Raw genomic sequence first — 17956 nt, 5'->3', positions numbered from 1 at the left:
AGGAGTACATCAAGGCTGTATGTTGTCACCCTGCTTACTTAACTTACACGCAGAGTATATCATGCGAAATGCTGGGCTGGATGAAGCACAAGCTGGAATCAAGATTGCCTGGAGAAATAGCAATAACCTCAGATACGCAGATGACACCACCCTTATGGGAGAAAGTGAAGTGGAGCTAAAGAGTCTCTTGATGAAGTTGAAAGAGGAGGGTGAAAAAGCTGACTGAAGACTCAACATTCAGAAAACGAAGATCATGGCATCTTGGTCCCATCACTTCATGTTAAATAGATGGGTAAACAATGGAAACAGTGACAGACTATTTTCTTGGGCTTCAAAATCACTGCAGGTGGTGACTGCAGCCATGAAATTAAAAGATGCTTGCTCCTTGGAAGAAAAGCTCTGACAAATCTAGACAGCATATTAAAAAACAGATTACTTTGCAGACAAAGGTCGATCTAGTCAAAGCTGTGGTTTTTCCAGTAGTCATGTGTGCATGTGAGAGTTGGACAGTAAAGAAGGCTGAGTGCCAAATAATTGATGCTTTTAAACTTTGGTGTTGAAGAAGACTCTTGAGAGTCCCTTGGACTGCAAGGATACCCAACCAGTCCATCCTAAAGGAAATCAGTCCTCAATATTCATTGGAAGGACTGATGCCGAAGCTGACATTCCAGTACTTGGCCACCTGATGCAAAGAGCCGACTCATTAGAGAAGAGCCTGATGCTGGGAAAGATTGAGGGCAGGAGGAGAAGGGGACGACAGAGATGGTTGGATGGCATCATTGACTCAATGAACATGAGTTTGAACAAGGTCTAGGAGTTGGTGATGGACAGAGAAGCCTGCAGGGCTACAGTTCATGGGGTTGCAAAGAGTTGGACACGATTGAGCTATTGAGTAGCAACTCAATAGCTTGTTAAGCACCCAGTACTGTTCTAGGCCGTTTTCTGGCTGTTGGGGATATAGTATTGAACATGTAAGATCCCTACACTTGTGTAGCTTACAGTTTATTGAGGAAAGACAGAGTAATAAATGTAACATAATAAAAATCATTTTATGCAGTTGTAAGTGCTGTGAAGAAGATAAACAGGGTAATGTGATAAAAGTAATAATTGTGAGCAGGAGGGGGTTTATGTATACATTGTTTACAAATAGAAGTCAAGCTTTAATTCAGATATTAATTTACAATATGACCATAAGCGAGTCACTTTTAGCCTCTAGATCTCCTTAGGTTCCTAACTTCTAAAATGGAAGTAAATAATCTAGTTTACTGACGTTTTTATATAGTTACGATAAAGATTTTTTGTTGAAATTTTTTCGTAGGTATAATAATGTGCATACCTCTTAGATGTAAGGCTCAGTGAATTTTTATAAAATGAATTTATTTTTGTAACTGCCCAAAACAAGATAGAGAACATTACCTGCCCTCAGGGAACCCCCTCGTGTGTCTCTTCCCAGTTTTTCATTCCAAATGTGAGATATCTTTCTGATTTGTATCATAAAGTTTAGTCTTTTTTTTTCTAGTAGCTTTGTTGAGATACAATTTACATACCACACAGCCATTTGAAGTGTACGATGTGATAGCTTTTAGTATTATTCACAGGAGTTACGCAGCTGTCACCAAGGTTTTAGAACAATTTCATCACCCCTAAAAGAAGTCCTATAACTGTTAGCATTCACTCCCATTTATTCCCATTTCTCCCTGCTTCCCCACCCCCCATACCTGGGCAGTTACTAATTTAATTTTTTTATCGCTATAGACTTTGCTGTCCTGGACATTTCACATAAATGCAGTCATGCAAATCATGGTCTGTTGTGACTTGTGCTAAGCATAATGTTTGCAGGTTTCATCCTGTTTTCGCATCTTTGAAGGACTTTATTGCTGAATAATATTTTATGCATATGATGCTACATTTTACTTTTTCATCAGTTTTTGAACTTGTGGGTTGTTTCTACCCTTTGACTGTTGTGTTTGCTGTAAACATTTGCGTACAAGTTACTGTGTATCCATACGTGTTCACTTCTTTTTGCTGTAAGCCTGAGAGTGGAATTGCTGGGCCGTGTGTTTAACTTTTTGAGGACTTCCCCATCTGATTTCTAAGACAACTGTTTGCCATTAACATTCCTACCAGCAAGACATGTGTTCCCCACATCCTCACCAGCACTTGACGGTGTTTGTCTTTTGGATTATAGTCATTATAAATGGCAACTACGTGCTGTCTCATTGTGGTTTTGATTTGCGTTTTCCTAATGGCTAATGATGTTGAGCATGTTTCCATATCCTTATTGGCCCTTTGTATCTCTTTGGAAAAAATGTATTTTCAAATTTTCTCTGCAGTTTTCAATCAAGTCTTTCTGTTGTTGAGGTATAAGACTTTTTAAAAATTTGTTTGTAAATCTCATATATCACATATATAATATGCAAGTATTTTCTCCTGTGGGTAATCTTTTCACTTTGTTGATGGTATTCCTTGGTTTTAAATTTGGATAAAGTCCAATTTATTATTTATTTTGGGCTTTTATTACTTGAGTTTTTGGCACAATGTCTTAGAATCATCTTGCCTGTGTTTGAACTACATAGAAATTCACGTGTACTTATTTTTGGCTTCTTTTTGCTCAGACTTATGCAGATAGCTGTAGTTTTTTTTTTTACATTATTGTATAATATTCGACTGCACATATTTACCTGTTTATCCATTCTACTGGTGCTAGACATTGGGGATATTTCCTGTTTGAAGCTATTATAAAATCAGGCTGCTATGACCATTCTTGAAAATAGTAGTTGGTATACTTGTCCACTAATTTGTTGAATGTACACAACTGGAATTGTGAGTGGATTGCAGGATCACAGCTGTACAGAGCTATTGTAGATACTGCCATCAGTTTCCCAAAGTGGTTGTATCAATTTTCATTCCTCCCAGTGCTCTACATCTTCATCATTACATCCACCACTCATTATTGTCATGATTTCTTTTTTGTTTGTTTAGCTGTTCTAGTGAATACAGTTAGTACAATGCATTCCTTGATGACTGATGACTTTGAGCACCTTAACAAATCATAGCTCTCTCTGAAGTGCCTTTTCACTTGTTTTGCCCATTCAAGAAAAACATTGGATTTTCTTCTTTTTCCTATTGATCTATTGATCCTATTGATCATGTAAAGGAAATCTTTACATGTATTATTAAAAAAAAAAAAAATCTCTCCATGGTATACCTTTTTACTCTCTTAATGGTTGGTGTCTTTTAATGAAAAGACAGTCAACTTTAAGCTCTGTTTATTACTCTTTTTCCTTATGATTATGAATGTGTTATTCTTTACTACCTTTTAGAAACTTTGTTTTACCTTTCACATTTCGGTCCATAGTCCATATGTGTGATTTTTGTAAGGGTCAAGGTTTATTTTTTACCCATATGTATTTCTAACTGACCCAGATCCATTTATTGCTAAGACTTTGTACCGTACATAGCATCACCTTTGTCACAAATCCAGAAGTCTCTGTGTGTGAATCTATTGCTAGACATTGTTCCACCTACTGCTGCCTGCCTGCCAAGTCGCTTCAGTTGTGTCCGACTCTGTGCAACCCCATGGACTGCAGCCTACCAGGTTTCTCCATCCCGGGATTCTCCAGGCAAGAACACTGGAGTGGGTTGCCATTTCCTTCTCCAATGCATTAAAGTGGAAAGTGAAAGTGAAGTCACTCAGTCGTGTCTAACTCTTAGCGACCCTGTGGACTGCAGCCTACCAGGCTCCTCCGTCGATGGGATTTTCCCGGCAACAGTACTGGAGTGGGGTGCCAGTGCCTTCTCCCTTGTTCCACCTACTAGTTTGCCTATTGAATTGCCAGTGCCACAGAGTTCATTTACTAGTTGTATCTAAAAAGATTTTTAACTGATGTGTCTCATAAATAAGTCATAGGTATACAATAAAATGGTAGGAAGCATGTTTCAAGGACAAGGTGACTCTTGGGCTGCCATGTTACTTTATCTTTTATCTTTAATCTTTTATGGTATTAGTTGTTAATGGTTATATGTTATATACTTTTATAATCCTGAAGTTGAGAAATGGAAAATATTAATTACTTGAAAAACTTATTAGAGAGCCATTTAATTTATAAGAAGACATCTAATGTCTACAGAAGAGTTTAATATCTGCCAAGACTAGGCTCTTCCATTTAAGTCAACAATCTGAATATACTGCTATTTCACAGAATAGACCCTCTCCTCTCATAGTATTGTGAGGTGATGCACTTCCTGGTTCATTCCTAGGTTGGTAGTTTTCTCTTTGCTATATTAACTATTCCTTTCCTCCAATTTTCTGTGACTTTCTATTCTAGTTATTCACAATACTTTTTTGAAGAGAGAGCTCCTGGAGGAGATATTCTGGAAATGGAAACTCCAGGAGAGGAAGATCAGCTGTTGAAATGTTTTTGCTGCAAACTTCTGTGGGTTGAGGATGTGATAACAGTTTTTGAATGTGATGAAAGCTCCATAACTCTGATTTATCTTCTAAGTTGGCACTTATAATCATGCTTTTCTGTTAAGTTCTCCACCACTGCCCGTGTGTGTGTGTATGTATGTACATTTTTTTTTTTTCTTTCAGATTTTTTTCCTTTAATGTTTCATTTTCAGCTACAGGAGGAGCTTAACACACTCTTCACATTTACAGTTCTGCTATTTGTTTGGTGGTTATAAATGTTTTATCTTTTTTGAGATGGGGCTTCTTTTTTCTCCTTTAATGCATGATTCTAGTGTGTGGCTCACTGTTTTGCTAAAATAAAATTAGCAGTGTGTTTGGTCTCTGTCAAAGAGCTGAGCGTTTAGCTGGTTGTCTTTATGAAGCGATTGTAAATGGTGAGCCTAAAGGTAAAGGTGGTACGGAGTTTCTAGAAGGTAGTAAAGGAAAGACTGTGTTCATAGTCATAAGAAAAAGAGTGGTAAATTGAACTTTTATAGTTACAAATGGGACTCTGGCCCTTGGCATGTTTGCAGAGGGTTTTTTTGACTTCTGAAAATCCATTTCTGCATTATTGCCAGTGTTTGTCTGGCTTTTGATTTTTTCCTCATGCTTTGCTTTTTTCCCAGGTTCTCCTAGATGAACAGTATCAGTCATAGTTCTTTTAATGACCTTGCTTGTTAACTCCAATGTCTGGCTAATTTATGGGTCTATTCTGTAGTCTGTTTTCCCTTTTCGGTGTGGAGGAGGGGATTTTAAAGGACCTCATTTGGTCCTGTCTGGTATGCCTGGTAGTTTTGATTAGATGCACGACACTGTATGTGAAAAAGTTATAGAGACTTTAGACGGTGTTATTTTCCTTCAGGGATGGTGGGGGTGGGGGCGGGTGGTGTCACTCAGTTGTGTCTGACACTTTGCAACCCCATGGACCATAGCCCATCAGGCTCCTCCATGGGATTCTCCAGGCAAGAATACTGAAGTGGGTTGCCATTCCCTTTTCCAGGGGATCTTCTCAACCCAGGGATTGAACCCAGGTCTCCTGCACTGCTGGCATATTCTTTACCATCTGAGCCACCAAGAAAGGCCTACATTTTCTTTTAGGGAGGATTTAATTTTCTTTTGACAGAATATGTGCAGATCACCTTGATGGAGTTGTCTGGGTTTCAGGCTTTGTTAAGGTTGGTCTCTTTCTAGTTTTCCTTTTCTGCTAGTCTGTAGCCATTTGGGGGTGTCATCTGAAAGACTTGAGTATTTACCAGGACAGTTATCTTATCTTAAAGGGCCTTGAATCCAGCCTTTGATTGCCAGACTGCAAGAGGGTGTTAATCTCTTAGATCAGCTCTTTGCACTCTTAGAGCTGCTTTTTACTTGTTTCTGTAGTATTTGAGCCCATATGTGTACATTTTAGGAGTTGGCAAATATCTTGAGGGGAAATAACACACAGATTTTGAGACTTTTCTATTTATTTCTTTTCAGGATCTTGTCCTTTCAAGTCTTGGATGCTTTTGCAGCTCCAGAGTCTAGATCTCTGTTTTCTCAGCTTGATAGAATATTGCAGGCTCTGCCTTTATTCCACTCTGCTAGGACTATTATATACCATTTTTTTGTATATAAAATAAGCAAGTATACATGATATACACACAAAGATATGCTTTCTCTCCACTTGTTTCTTAAACAAATTGCACCTTGCTGTTTTCAATTAATGTAATCTTGAAAGTCCATATGTATTCAAAGATATCTTCCTTCCTTTTTTACAATAACACAATACTTCATTGCTTAGATGTAGTACAGATACTTTAAAATTCCTTTTTCAGTAAGTAATTTATGATCATATTCTTTTTCTGTGATTTCTAAGAATTTTAATAATAGGACTTTTATTTGCTTTTGTTTTAGAATATCAATAGTATTAGTTCTTTCTCCAGTGTAAAAATGAACTGTTGCCCTAGACTGGAAAGAGGAGGAAAAAAAAACCCTATACTCCTTCTGAGATTTTTTTTTAGTAGTATATTTTTTACTTATAACTGTTGCAATTTTATAGTTTCCAATCTTTGCCCTTGGGGTAACATTAGAGATCATTTGGCTTGTAAAGTCTTAGACTTGTCAAAATCAAGTGGTACTTGTATTCAAACCTGATTAAGAAGGAGAAACTTTCACAAATTTTATTAGCTTGAACTTAGAATAACTTTCCTGATCTACTCCTAATTTAACTTCCATAACCATCTGCATCAGTATGCTGTGTACTATTAGTGAGAGAAACAATTTATTCTGGAAACTTTCCCCCTTCATCCTGAAAGAGCTGAGATTCTAAAAGAAGCCAGATTCCTTGGCTTGCCACTTGACAGATCCTCAAAAATTGTAGGTTCTAGATTTTTATGACCCAGATGGGTAAAAACATTGATGTTATTCACTTTTCTTATCTAATCCTTCTCCTCAAGCGCCTCTAACTTGATCCAAGGTCTGGAGGGATGTTTGTTTCATAGAAATACTCTCTTCTTTTTTTTTGGCTGTGCCACGTGGCCAGCGGGATCCTAGTTCCCTCCACCAGGGCTTGAACCTGGGGCCACGGCAGTGAAAGCACTGAGGCCTAGCCATTGGACTGCCAGGGAACTCCTAAAATATTCTGTTCATGGGTTCACAAACTCCTTCTGTAAAGGGTTGGGTAGTAAATATTTCAGGGTTTGCAGGCCACGTGATCTGTTACAGCTTTCAGTTCTACCACTGCAGCACGAAAGCAGTCATATACAGTACTTAAATGAGAGAGGGTGTGAGTTCTAGTAAAAGTTTATTTACAAAAATAAGATATTGGGTTGGGTTTGATCAGTGAATCATAGTTTACAAATTATAGTTCACTGGAGGGAAAAGCAGGAGGATCTTTGTTGGCATTTCAAAATCTTACTTTCTAGAAGAGGCTAGAGTAGATTTGAAGTTTTCAGTTAATTTCTCAATGTTTAAAAAATTAGACTTATGTGTAATTCTTAATATACAACAAAGCAATCACTGCTTTATCGTCTGTTCCTCAAATTAATACTTACTACAAAAAAAAAAAAAAACTGATAGAAAACAAAGAATATCGGGAAATATTTATTTTGAAAGTTAACTTTGTAACCCAGACTTATTTTTCTTTATTGTATCATAGTATAGAAAGAATTTCTATTACGAGAGAAAGCTTTGTTTTCATTTGTAAACTTTTCTAATTATTTGTTTGCTTTTTTAGAAGAAGGATAAAGTCATGAACTTTGTGAGGTTTATTTTATATGTCAATCAATCAGAATATTATAATAAGAGTTAGAGGGGTTAGCTAGCTCTGATGTCTAAGTTTTAGAAGACAAATACTAAAATGAATTAATTCTAGAATTTAGCTTCAGTAACGTCCTTCGTTACATACATTTCATCTTTATAGCCAAATAGCCACATAGAATTTTTCACTTTATCTAGAGTTTAAAGTCATTTTTCTTCCCAATCTTCTCAAATCCTCCCAAGTCTTAACTGTAGTTACTTAAATTAGTTCTGACCAAAAACAGCAAAGTTAAGAACAGTAAGGTGATTTGTACGTGACAGTTAGATTTCAAACCTTTTGACATATAGATTTTTAGGTTTTCCTCTTTTCTGAAGTATACAGAATGGGAGAGTCATCCTTCGTAGGACATTGCACCCATCTTCATAGACGACATCCTCTTGTCTTCTGTCACAGATGTCCTTGCTACTTACTGCAGATTGTCAGAATAATAGTAGTTCTTAAAATTAGTACTTTCAAATTGATTTAAACTCATTTGGCTTTATGCTAGTAATATTTTCCTTTCTCAGCTCATTAGAATAAGAGAATTAACTTTATGATCTGTATACTTAAGGATTAAAATTCATCTCATTCATCACCAAATAACTGGTTTTCTTATCTTCCTGCTTGAGGAATGGATGTATACTGATAATTCAAAATTTTCAGTAATTCATACAATCCACATCAGAATTTCTATTTGAGTCAGTAAGTATTGTTTTCAGTCTTAATGTCTTGGGTTTACTTATCTAATACTTAGTTTAGATAAGTAAAAATTTCCACAAGTTTTAAAGTATGCTACTTTATAGATTTTTTAAATAGATAGCAGTTTGTTTGGTCAAAACTTTGGAGAGGGAACTTCCTTGTTGGTCCAGTGGTAAAGAATCTGCCTTCCAATGCAGGGGACAGGGGTTCGATTCCTGGTCAGGGAACTAAGATCCCACATGCCCCGAGGCAGCTAAACCTGGGTGCCACAGCTAGAGAGCCTGAGCACCGCAACTCCTGAGCCCAAGTCCTGTAGAGCTCCTGTGCTGCAACTCGAGTAAGCCCACACGCCACGAGAACCCAGCATAAATGAAATAAAAACTTTAAAACGAGCGATATATATTTTCTCAAAAAAGTTTGGCGAGGGTATTTGTTTTTTGAATTTTCATTGAATTGCAATTGATTTACAATGTTGTGTTAGTTTTAAGTGTACTGCAAAGTGAATCAGTTACACATATATCCCCTCTTTTTTTTTTAAAGATTCTTTTAACATATAGTCCATTACACAGTATTGAATTGAGTACCCTGTGCTCTACAGCAAGTTCTTATTTATGTTTTACATATAATAGTGTGTATATGTCAGTCCCAATACCTCCCCCCACCCCCATCCCCTGCTAACCATAAGTTTGTTTTCTGTATCTGTGACTTGACTTCTGTTTTGTAAATATGTTCATTTGTACCCTTTTGTTTAGATTCCACATATAAGCAATATCATATGATATTTGTTTTTCTCTGACTCACTTCACTCAGTCTGACAATCTCTGGTCCATCCATATTGCTGCAAGTGGTATTCTTTTGTTCTTTTTATGGCTGAGTAATATTTCATTGTATATATATATATATACCACATCTTCTCTATCCATTCCTTTGTCTGTGGACATTTAGCTTGCTTCCATGTCTTGGCTGTTGTAAATAGTGCTGCAGCAAACATTGGGGTGCATATATATTTTTAAATTATGGTTTTCTCTTGGTATATGCCCAGGAGTGGGATTTTGGGGTCATATGATAGTTCTATTTTTAGTTTTTTGAGGAACTTCCATACTGTTCTCCATAGTAGCTGTACCAGTTTTTACATTCCCACTAACAGTGTAGGAGGGTTCTCTTTTGGAGAGAATATTTTTAAAAAATAAAGGATATGTTTCTAGAGTTAGGATAGAAACCTGAGTTATAAAGAATTTTCATTTCTTTGCATTTTTGGAGTGTAAATAGAGTTTTAAAATGTATTAGGCCTTTTTCAAGTTAAAAACAAGGTGTATGTTCATTTAAAGATGTGCTAATTTTTAAAAACTTTACAGCTTATATTCCTTGCTACTGTTTCAGCTTCTTTTCATAATGAGAAAATTAGAATTAATCATTGTTTTGGGGGATACATATATTTGACAGAACTGGAAGAACAGACTCGAAAAGCTCTAGAATTGGACCAGGAACGAAAACGAGCAAAAGAAGAGGCAGAAAGGCTTGAAAAGGAGCGTCAAGCTGCTGAAGAGGCCAAGTCTGCTCTAGCGAAACAGGCTGCCGACCAGATGAAGAATCAGGAGCAGCTGGTAAGGGAACCTGGGTTCTATTAGGGAAAAAGAAAAATTTAGGCAAAAGTATGGATAAAATCAGTCCCACAATTTGAGACTATATATTCTCTGAACACAAATGCATCGTTCCATACTCAGTAGCTCAGTCATGTCCAGCTCTTTGCAACCCTTTGGACTATAACCTGCCAGGCTCCTCTGTCCATGGGATTCTCCAGGCAAGAATACTGGAGTGGGTTGCCATCTCCTCCTCCAAGGGATCTTCCCGACTCAGGGATCGAACTGGCACATCTCCCGTGTCTCCTGCGTGGCAGGTGGACTCCTTCACCACTGAGCCACCTGGGAAGCCCTCTGAACACAAAGGTGTTGGTTAAACGTGTTTTCAGCTCTCCTCACTATGGTATGTGTGCACTCACTGCAAAGACATAGCTTTGTGAAAGTGAAAGTCATTCAGTTGTGTCTGACTCTTTGTCTCATGGACTATCCAGTCCATGGGATTCTCCAGGCCAGAATACTGGAGTGGGAAGCTGTTCCTTTTTCCAGGGAATCTTCCCAGCCCCGGGATTGAACCCAGATCTCCTTCATTGCAGGTAGATTCTTCACCAGCTGAGCCACCAGGGAGGCTGAAACATGAACTCCTAAAATACATTCACATACCTTTTTTTTTTATACATATAATTTAAATTTATTTATTTTAATTGGAGGCTAATTACAATATTATATTGGTTTTGCCATACATCAAAATGAATCCGCCACAGGTGTACACGTGTTCCCCATCCTGAACCCCCCTCCCACCTCCCTCCCTGTACTATTATTTGAATGTATTTTAAAGCAGTAAGTAGAATAACAAAGAAACATGAAAACCATGAAATAAATGAACCATTTTCTGTATTCAGACAGAGGAATGAATACCTGTCATCATAAAGGTAGTACCAGTGTAAAAATAGACAGTTTGGAGGTTGCAGTATTTATTTACTGTATTAAATAAATGATCAATATTGGGCAGCCACTGCTAGAAGTGTCTTGTACCCAAAATCAACAGTAAAAATTTTGTTTGCCAATGAGGACTAATAAGAAAATAAGTTCAGATAATGGAAACTGAAAAAAAAAAAAAAAAGAGAAAACTTCTGTAAAATTAGGTATATTATACTTTCTTTAAAGCAAACCTAAGATCCAAGTAACTTAATGACAGAGTTTGGAAATGAGTCTAAACTGTTTATTTCTTCTTTTAAAAAGAAACCTAGAAATAAAACCATAAAAGATACATAGAGCTTGTAGCTAACAAAGGATTCTGATCCACTTTGATTTTATATAAGCTACTGGCATGTTTTGCTTTAGATAAACTGCCATTATGTATATTCTAAATTTTATAAGATAATCATAAGTTAATTATAAGATGGGTCATGACTGGATTTTTTTGTGTGTATTTACTGGACCTGCAAATGATGAGTATGCATGAAAGCCAGAAGAATTGGGATTTAAGTATTGGTTTAGGCATTTCCTTGCTCTGTGTCTTTGGGTCTTTCTGAGCCTCAGATCCCTCCCTTTGAAAAACGGAGTAAAACCACCTAATAGGGTGTCACGTGAGATTATTTGACAAAGTGCCATAAAAAGCATTATGTAAACAGTTTTTTCTTTTTTTTCCTTCTGTAAGCGTTAGCAAATACTTTATTGATGAAAGTTAAAAAGTAGTTCCTAGGTTCTTGCTATGAAAACAGGAGTAACTTTGTGTATATAGAATAATAAAAAAAAGTCTCACTTTGTCTCCTTATGAGCTTATAATACAAATAAGATTTTTATGATCTGAAAGAAATAGTTCCTTTTTTTTTAAACAGAAGGCTCTATGATAAACACATAAAAAGAGTCCATGTTGGAATTCCCTGGCAATCCAGTGGTTAGGACTTTGCACTTTCACTGCAGGGGGCATGGGTTCTGTCCTTGGTGGGGAAACTAAAATCTTAAAAGCCACACGACGTGGCCCAAAAAGAAAAAACAGTTCATGTATATTAAAGCGTTTTTGACTTAAATTATTGAAACCCTATTATATTTTTTAGTATTGGCAATTGTTTCATTTATTTTAGGCAGCAGAACTTGCTGAATTCACTGCCAAGATTGCACTTCTAGAGGAAGCCAAGAAGAAAAAGGAAGAGGAGGCTACTGAGTGGCAACACAAAGTAATCATTTGTTCATCACTATCATTTACCAAACACCTATTTTTACCCAGCATATGCTGAATTTATAGAGATTAAGATACAGTCATGATTTAGATGGGAAGAGATAACACTGTATGAATGTGTACATATTGTAGTTTAATATTAATCTAGTGATAAGAGCTAATCAGTACGTTGGGAACACAGAAGTGTTAGTTTCTTTAGGAATGAGGCAGGTGTTGGGGACACCCACCCTTAAAAATTTAAGCTAGCTGTTGAATGACATTCAGTTTGGGAGTAGAAAAGATGGGGACTGAAGAGATAGTCATTCCAGATTGTAGGAATTGAATGAGCATAGGAAGAATCTTATTTCAGGAACTTTGAGAGTTGAGGCTAGAAAGTTAGAGAAGTCATTAAGCTGTGAAAGGCTTTAAGTAAACACCCTGCTCAAAAGAAGGATGTTGGGAAGTATCTGTACACTTTGGGCTTTGAAGATTTCAAAACACGTTTGTAACATGATGAAGCATGATTTTATAAAAACAGCTTAGCAATCAGAATGATGGATGGATTAGGATAGTGGACAGGATTACTTATGAGCTAATGACTCACTAAGGATGTGGCATTGAGAAAAGAGAGGGACAGGAATTGTTGAAGGACATTTTTTCATAGACTCAGAGGGGCATGGCAACCAAATGATTGGCTCTAAAGTTGAATTAGAAGAATGTAATCAAAACGATACTAAGATTCCAGAGTTCCTAAGTATGTGAAACTACTGTTGTCTGAAGTGGCAAAAAAGTGAAAAATTAGGCTTTACTTGGAAGGGTGGGGAATATAAGAGGAGAATTTAATTCAGACTTTAAACTTTTAAATGAAACTATAATAATAATTTTTTACACTCAAAGGTATATAGTTCTGTGACTTTGCTACAACAACATGTACTTGTTAGCTAAAATGGTTTTCTTTCACTTTAAATTTTCTTTGTAGCACTTTGGATTTCATAGGGGAGTTTTTTATATTAGAGTTATGTATATATGTACATGTTGTTTAGTTGCTAAGTCGTGTCTGACTCTTCTGTGACCCCATGGATGGTAGCCCTCGAGGCTTCTCTGTCCATGGGATTTCCTAGGCAAGAATACTGGAGTGGGTTGCTGTTTCCTTCTTTAGGGGATTTTCCAGACACAGGGATCGAACTCGCATCTCCTGCATTGGCAGGCAATGTGGGAAGCCCATATATGTACATAGAGCTCCACAGAAGTGAAAGCACTGTTAACTTATATGTTAACACTTCTCTTATTAGAATTGTATCCCTCTTAGGAATGATTTATGAACTTCAGGGACACACAAACTTATAAAAATAATGTATCACAGAAACACATCCTGTGAATTATAGAAATCAGAAAATGCACGTAAAAGAAAAATCACATTCCCACAAACTAGGATCAGTATTTTAACATCACGGTGCCTATCCTTCCAGGATCTTTTCCTATGTGCATATGTGTGCTGTTGTTGTTATTCAGTCATTGAGTTGTGCCCCGATGCTTTGCAACCCCATGGACTGCAGTGTGCTGGGCTCCTCTCCCCTCCCCTATCTCCAGGAATTTGTTTCAGTTCATGTCCATTGAGTTGGTGATGCTATCTAACTGTCTCATCCTGCGCTGCCCCCTTCTCCTCCTGCCCTCGGTCTTTCCCAGCATCATGGCCTTTCCAATGAGTTGGCTATTCCCATCAGGTGCCCAGAGTATTGGAAATTGAGCATCAGTCCTTGCAATGAATATTCAGGTTTGATCTCCTTGCTGGACTTGCAAGAGTCTTCTCCTGCACTACAATTTGAAAGCATCAGTTCTAAAGTTCTCAACCTTTTTTATGGTTCAACTCTCACATCCGTACATGACTACTGGAAAAATCAGAACTGACTACACAGACCTTTGTTGACAAAGTGATATCTCTGTTTTTTAATACGCTGTCTAGGTTTCTCATAGCTGTCCTTCCAGAAAGCTAAATGTCTTAATTTCATGGCTGCAGTCACCATCCCCAGAGATTTTGGAGCCCAAGAAAATAAAATCTGTCTCTGCTTACACTTTTTCACCTTCTGTTTGCCATGAAGTGATGGAACTGGATGCCATGATCTTAGTTTCTTGAATGTTGAGTTTTAAACCAGCTTTTTCACTCTCCTCTCTCACCCTCATTATGAGGCTCTTTAGTTCCTCTTCACTTTCTGCCATTATAGTGGCGTCATCTGCATATCTGCGGTTGTTGATATTTCTCTGGCAGTCTTGATTCCAGCTTGTGATTCATCCAGCCTGGCATTTCACATGATATGTGCTACATACAAGATAAAATAAGCAGGGTGACAGTATACGGCCTTGTTGTACTCCTTTCCCAGTTTTGAACCAGTCCGTTTTTCTACATCTGGTTCTAACTGTTGCTGCTTGTCCTGTGTACAGGTTTCTCAGGAAACAAGTAAGGTGGTCTGGTATTCCCATCTCTAAGGATTTTTCAGTTATGATCCACAATCAAAGGCTTTAGCATAGTCAATGAAACAGAAGTTGATATTTTTCTGGAATTCTCTTGCTTTCTCCATGATCCAATTAACGTTGGCAATTTGATCTCTAGTTCCTCTGCCTTTTTGAAACCCAGCTTATACATCGGGAAGTTCTTGGTTCATGTACTGCTGAAGCTAGCTTGAGGGATTTTGAGCGTTACTTTGCTAGCATGTGTAATGAGTGCAGTTGTGTGGTAGTTTATACATTCTTTGGCATTGCCCTTCTTTGGGATTGTAGTGAAAACTGACTTTTTCCAGTCCTGTGGCCACTGCTGAGTTTTCCAAATTTGCTGACATATTGAGTGCATGTATGTGTATACATATACATTGGTATCGCTGAAGAATTGATGCTTTTGAACTCTGATGCTTTTGCACTGTCATGCTGAAGAAGACTCTTGAGAATCCCTTAGACTGCAAGGAGATCAAGCCAGTCAATCTTAAGGAAATCAACCCTGAATATTCATTGGAAGGACTGATGCTGAAGCTGAAGCTCCAGTATTTTGGCTACCTGATGAGAAGAGCCAACTCATTGGAAAAGACCCAGAATGCATGGAAAGATTGGAGGCAGGAGAAAAGGGTGACAGAGGATGAGATGGTTGGATGGTATCACCGATGCAATGGACATGAACTTGGGCAAACTCTGGGAGATAGTGAGGGACAGGGAAACCTGGTATGCTGCAGCCCATGGAGTCACGAAGAGTTGTACACAACTTGGTGACTGAACAACAACAATCATTTGTATGTCCAGAGTGAGCTCATGCTGTACATACTGTTCCATTTTAGTCAGTTTTCATCTCATCTCAGACTATATTCAAAAGTTTTTCATTTAGATATAATTGACATATAATGTATTTTCAGGTGTATAATATGGTTCGGTATTTGTATCTGTTGTGAAATGATCATCATGGTAAGTCTTGTTAACATCCATCATCATATAGCTACATAAATTTTCATCTTGTAATGTAAACTTTTAAGATTTGCTTTCTTAGCAACTTTGAAATACAGAATATATTATTAACTATAGTCCGTGTTAGTCCATATAATGCTCTCTCTCTATATATCCCCATGACTCATTTATTTTATACATGGGAGTTTGTACTTTTTAATTCCCTTCTCCCATTCCTCTTCAACTTTTGTTTCTGGTAACCATTGATCTGTTCTCTGTATCCATAAGCTCAGTTTTTTTGTTTGTTTGTGTTTTGATTTTTTAGATTCCACATATAAGTGAGATCATGTGGTAATTTGCTTTTCTCTGTCTGACTTATATTACTTGGCATAATACCCTCAAGGTCCATCTGTGTTGTTGCAAATGGCAATATTTTCCTTTTTTATAACTGAATAATATTCCACTGTATATGTGTACTGGATGGAAATCCAGTATCTTAAGATTTTAGAAATCCAAAATCTTAATATTTGAATATATTATATTTATATTTATATTTGCATTGTATGGGGACTTCTCTGGTGGCTCAGCAATAAAGAATCCGCCCTCAATGCAGGAGACTCTGGTTCAATCCCTGGGTCAGGAAGATCCCCTGGAGAAGGAAATGGCAACCCACTCCAGTAATTCTTGCGTGGACACTCCTACAGACAGAGGAGTCTTGTAAGCTACAGTCCATGGGGTTGCAAAGAGCCAGACATGACTTAGTGATGAAAGAACAACAATACAATATACGTATACTGCCTTTTCATTATCTCTTTACCTACTGATGGACACTTAGGTTTTTTCCGTATCTTGGCTGTTGTGTAAATAATGCTGCAGTGAACATATTGGGGGGATGTATATATCTTTTCGAGTTAGCGTTTTCTTCCTCTGGATAAATACTCAGAAGTAGAATAGCTGGATTATATATAGTAGTTCTGTTTTTAAATTTTTTAAGAGATCTTCGTACTCTTTTCCACAGTGGCTACACCAGTTCACATTCCCAGTGAAGGTGAACAAGTGTTCCCTTTTTTCCACATCCTTACCAACACTTGTTATTTCTTGTCTTTTTGATAGTAGCCATTCTTACAGGTATGATGTGTTATCTCATTGTGGTTTTGATTTGCATTTCCCTGATGATTAATGATGTTGAATATCTTTCCGTGTTCCTGTTGGCCATCTCTGTCTTCTTTAGAAAAAATGTCTATTCGTATCATTTGCCTATTAAACAAAAATACTATTAGGGTTGTTGTTGTTTTTGTTGAGCTGTATGAATTCTTCACATATTTTGGGTATTAACACCTTATCAGAACTATAATTCACATGTATTTTCTCCTGTTTTGTATCTTGCCTTTTCATATTCTTGATATATATGTGTGTGTGTATATATATATTGGTTTGCAAAGCCTTTTGGTTTAAAGTTGTCCCACATGTTTGTTTTTGTTTGTATTGCTTTTGCTTTTGGTGTCAAATCCAAAAATTTATCACCAAGACCTATATCAAGGCGCTTACTGTCTATATTTTTTTGAAAAGTTTTATGATTTCAGGTCCTATGTTCAAGTCTTTCGATCCATGTTGGGTTGATTTTTCTCTGTGGTGTGTACAGTAGGCGTCCAGTTTCATCCTTTTGCACGTGGCTGTCTAGTTTCCCTTCCCCAATCTATATTCTTGGCTGCTTTGTTGTAAGTTAACCATATATGCGTGAGTATATTTCTGGGCACACAGTATTCAGAATTGACCCAAAAAGTCTATTATAGCTAATTTGCCAAGCCAGTGTCCAGAGTAGGATTTTGCATTGCTTCTGTTTGATCAGTCTCTTTTAGTAGGACAGTTCTTTTTGTGATACTGATTTATTAAAAGGATCTGCATTATCCCTACTTCTGTATTTTTCTAGTTTCCTTATGATGTCATTCAGCTTGTCTTTTTTCCTTCGGTATTCTTGTAAGCTGAAAGATAAATCTAAAAGCTTAAAGGATTCAAATTAAAAGTTTCTGGCTGTGATGCCTCATAAGAGAAATTTTCATACAATTTATTATCCAAACTGGAACACTTTTTGAGAATGTAAGGGAGTGTTGTTAATAATTACACCAGGACTTTTCCAGGCAACCCAGCACGATATAATTACTCAGACAATTGGTGATGTTCGATATTTCCTGTTGTATTATATCAGAAGACACTTAATATCTGATTGGCCCAGTTATTTTAATTGATCATGGGATTAGAGTAATAACAGTCTTATTCTTCCCATGTCTGATTATATTTTATCATTGCTAAAATGTAATCTATCACGTGTGAATTTCTTTGTCATTATACCTATATCCATTTTCTCATCAACC

The 17956-nt window shown here is 37.0% G+C and overlaps 1 protein-coding gene across 3 annotated transcripts in view; it reads left to right on the top strand.

Moving 5' to 3' along the window:
- RDX (radixin) overlaps positions 1-17956 on the top strand; it is a 106951-nt gene that overhangs the window by 61631 nt on the left and 27364 nt on the right. For all 3 annotated transcript variants that reach the window (XM_086339107.1, XM_086339106.1, XM_086339105.1), the window contains 2 exons: positions 9867-10027; positions 12088-12180. In XM_086339107.1, coding sequence (XP_086195233.1) covers positions 9867-10027; positions 12088-12180 — 254 coding nt within the window. The remainder of the gene's footprint in view (positions 1-9866; positions 10028-12087; positions 12181-17956) is intronic.

The sequence above is a fragment of the Bos grunniens genome, chromosome 15 (genome assembly GCF_055505025.1).
Source record: "Bos grunniens cultivar Pamir isolate PY7600 chromosome 15, Bosgru_T2T1.0, whole genome shotgun sequence".
Lineage (NCBI taxonomy): Eukaryota > Metazoa > Chordata > Mammalia > Artiodactyla > Bovidae > Bos > Bos grunniens.
The sequence above is the reverse complement of the archived record's forward strand: the minus strand, read 5'-3'. Positions and strand labels throughout refer to the sequence as shown.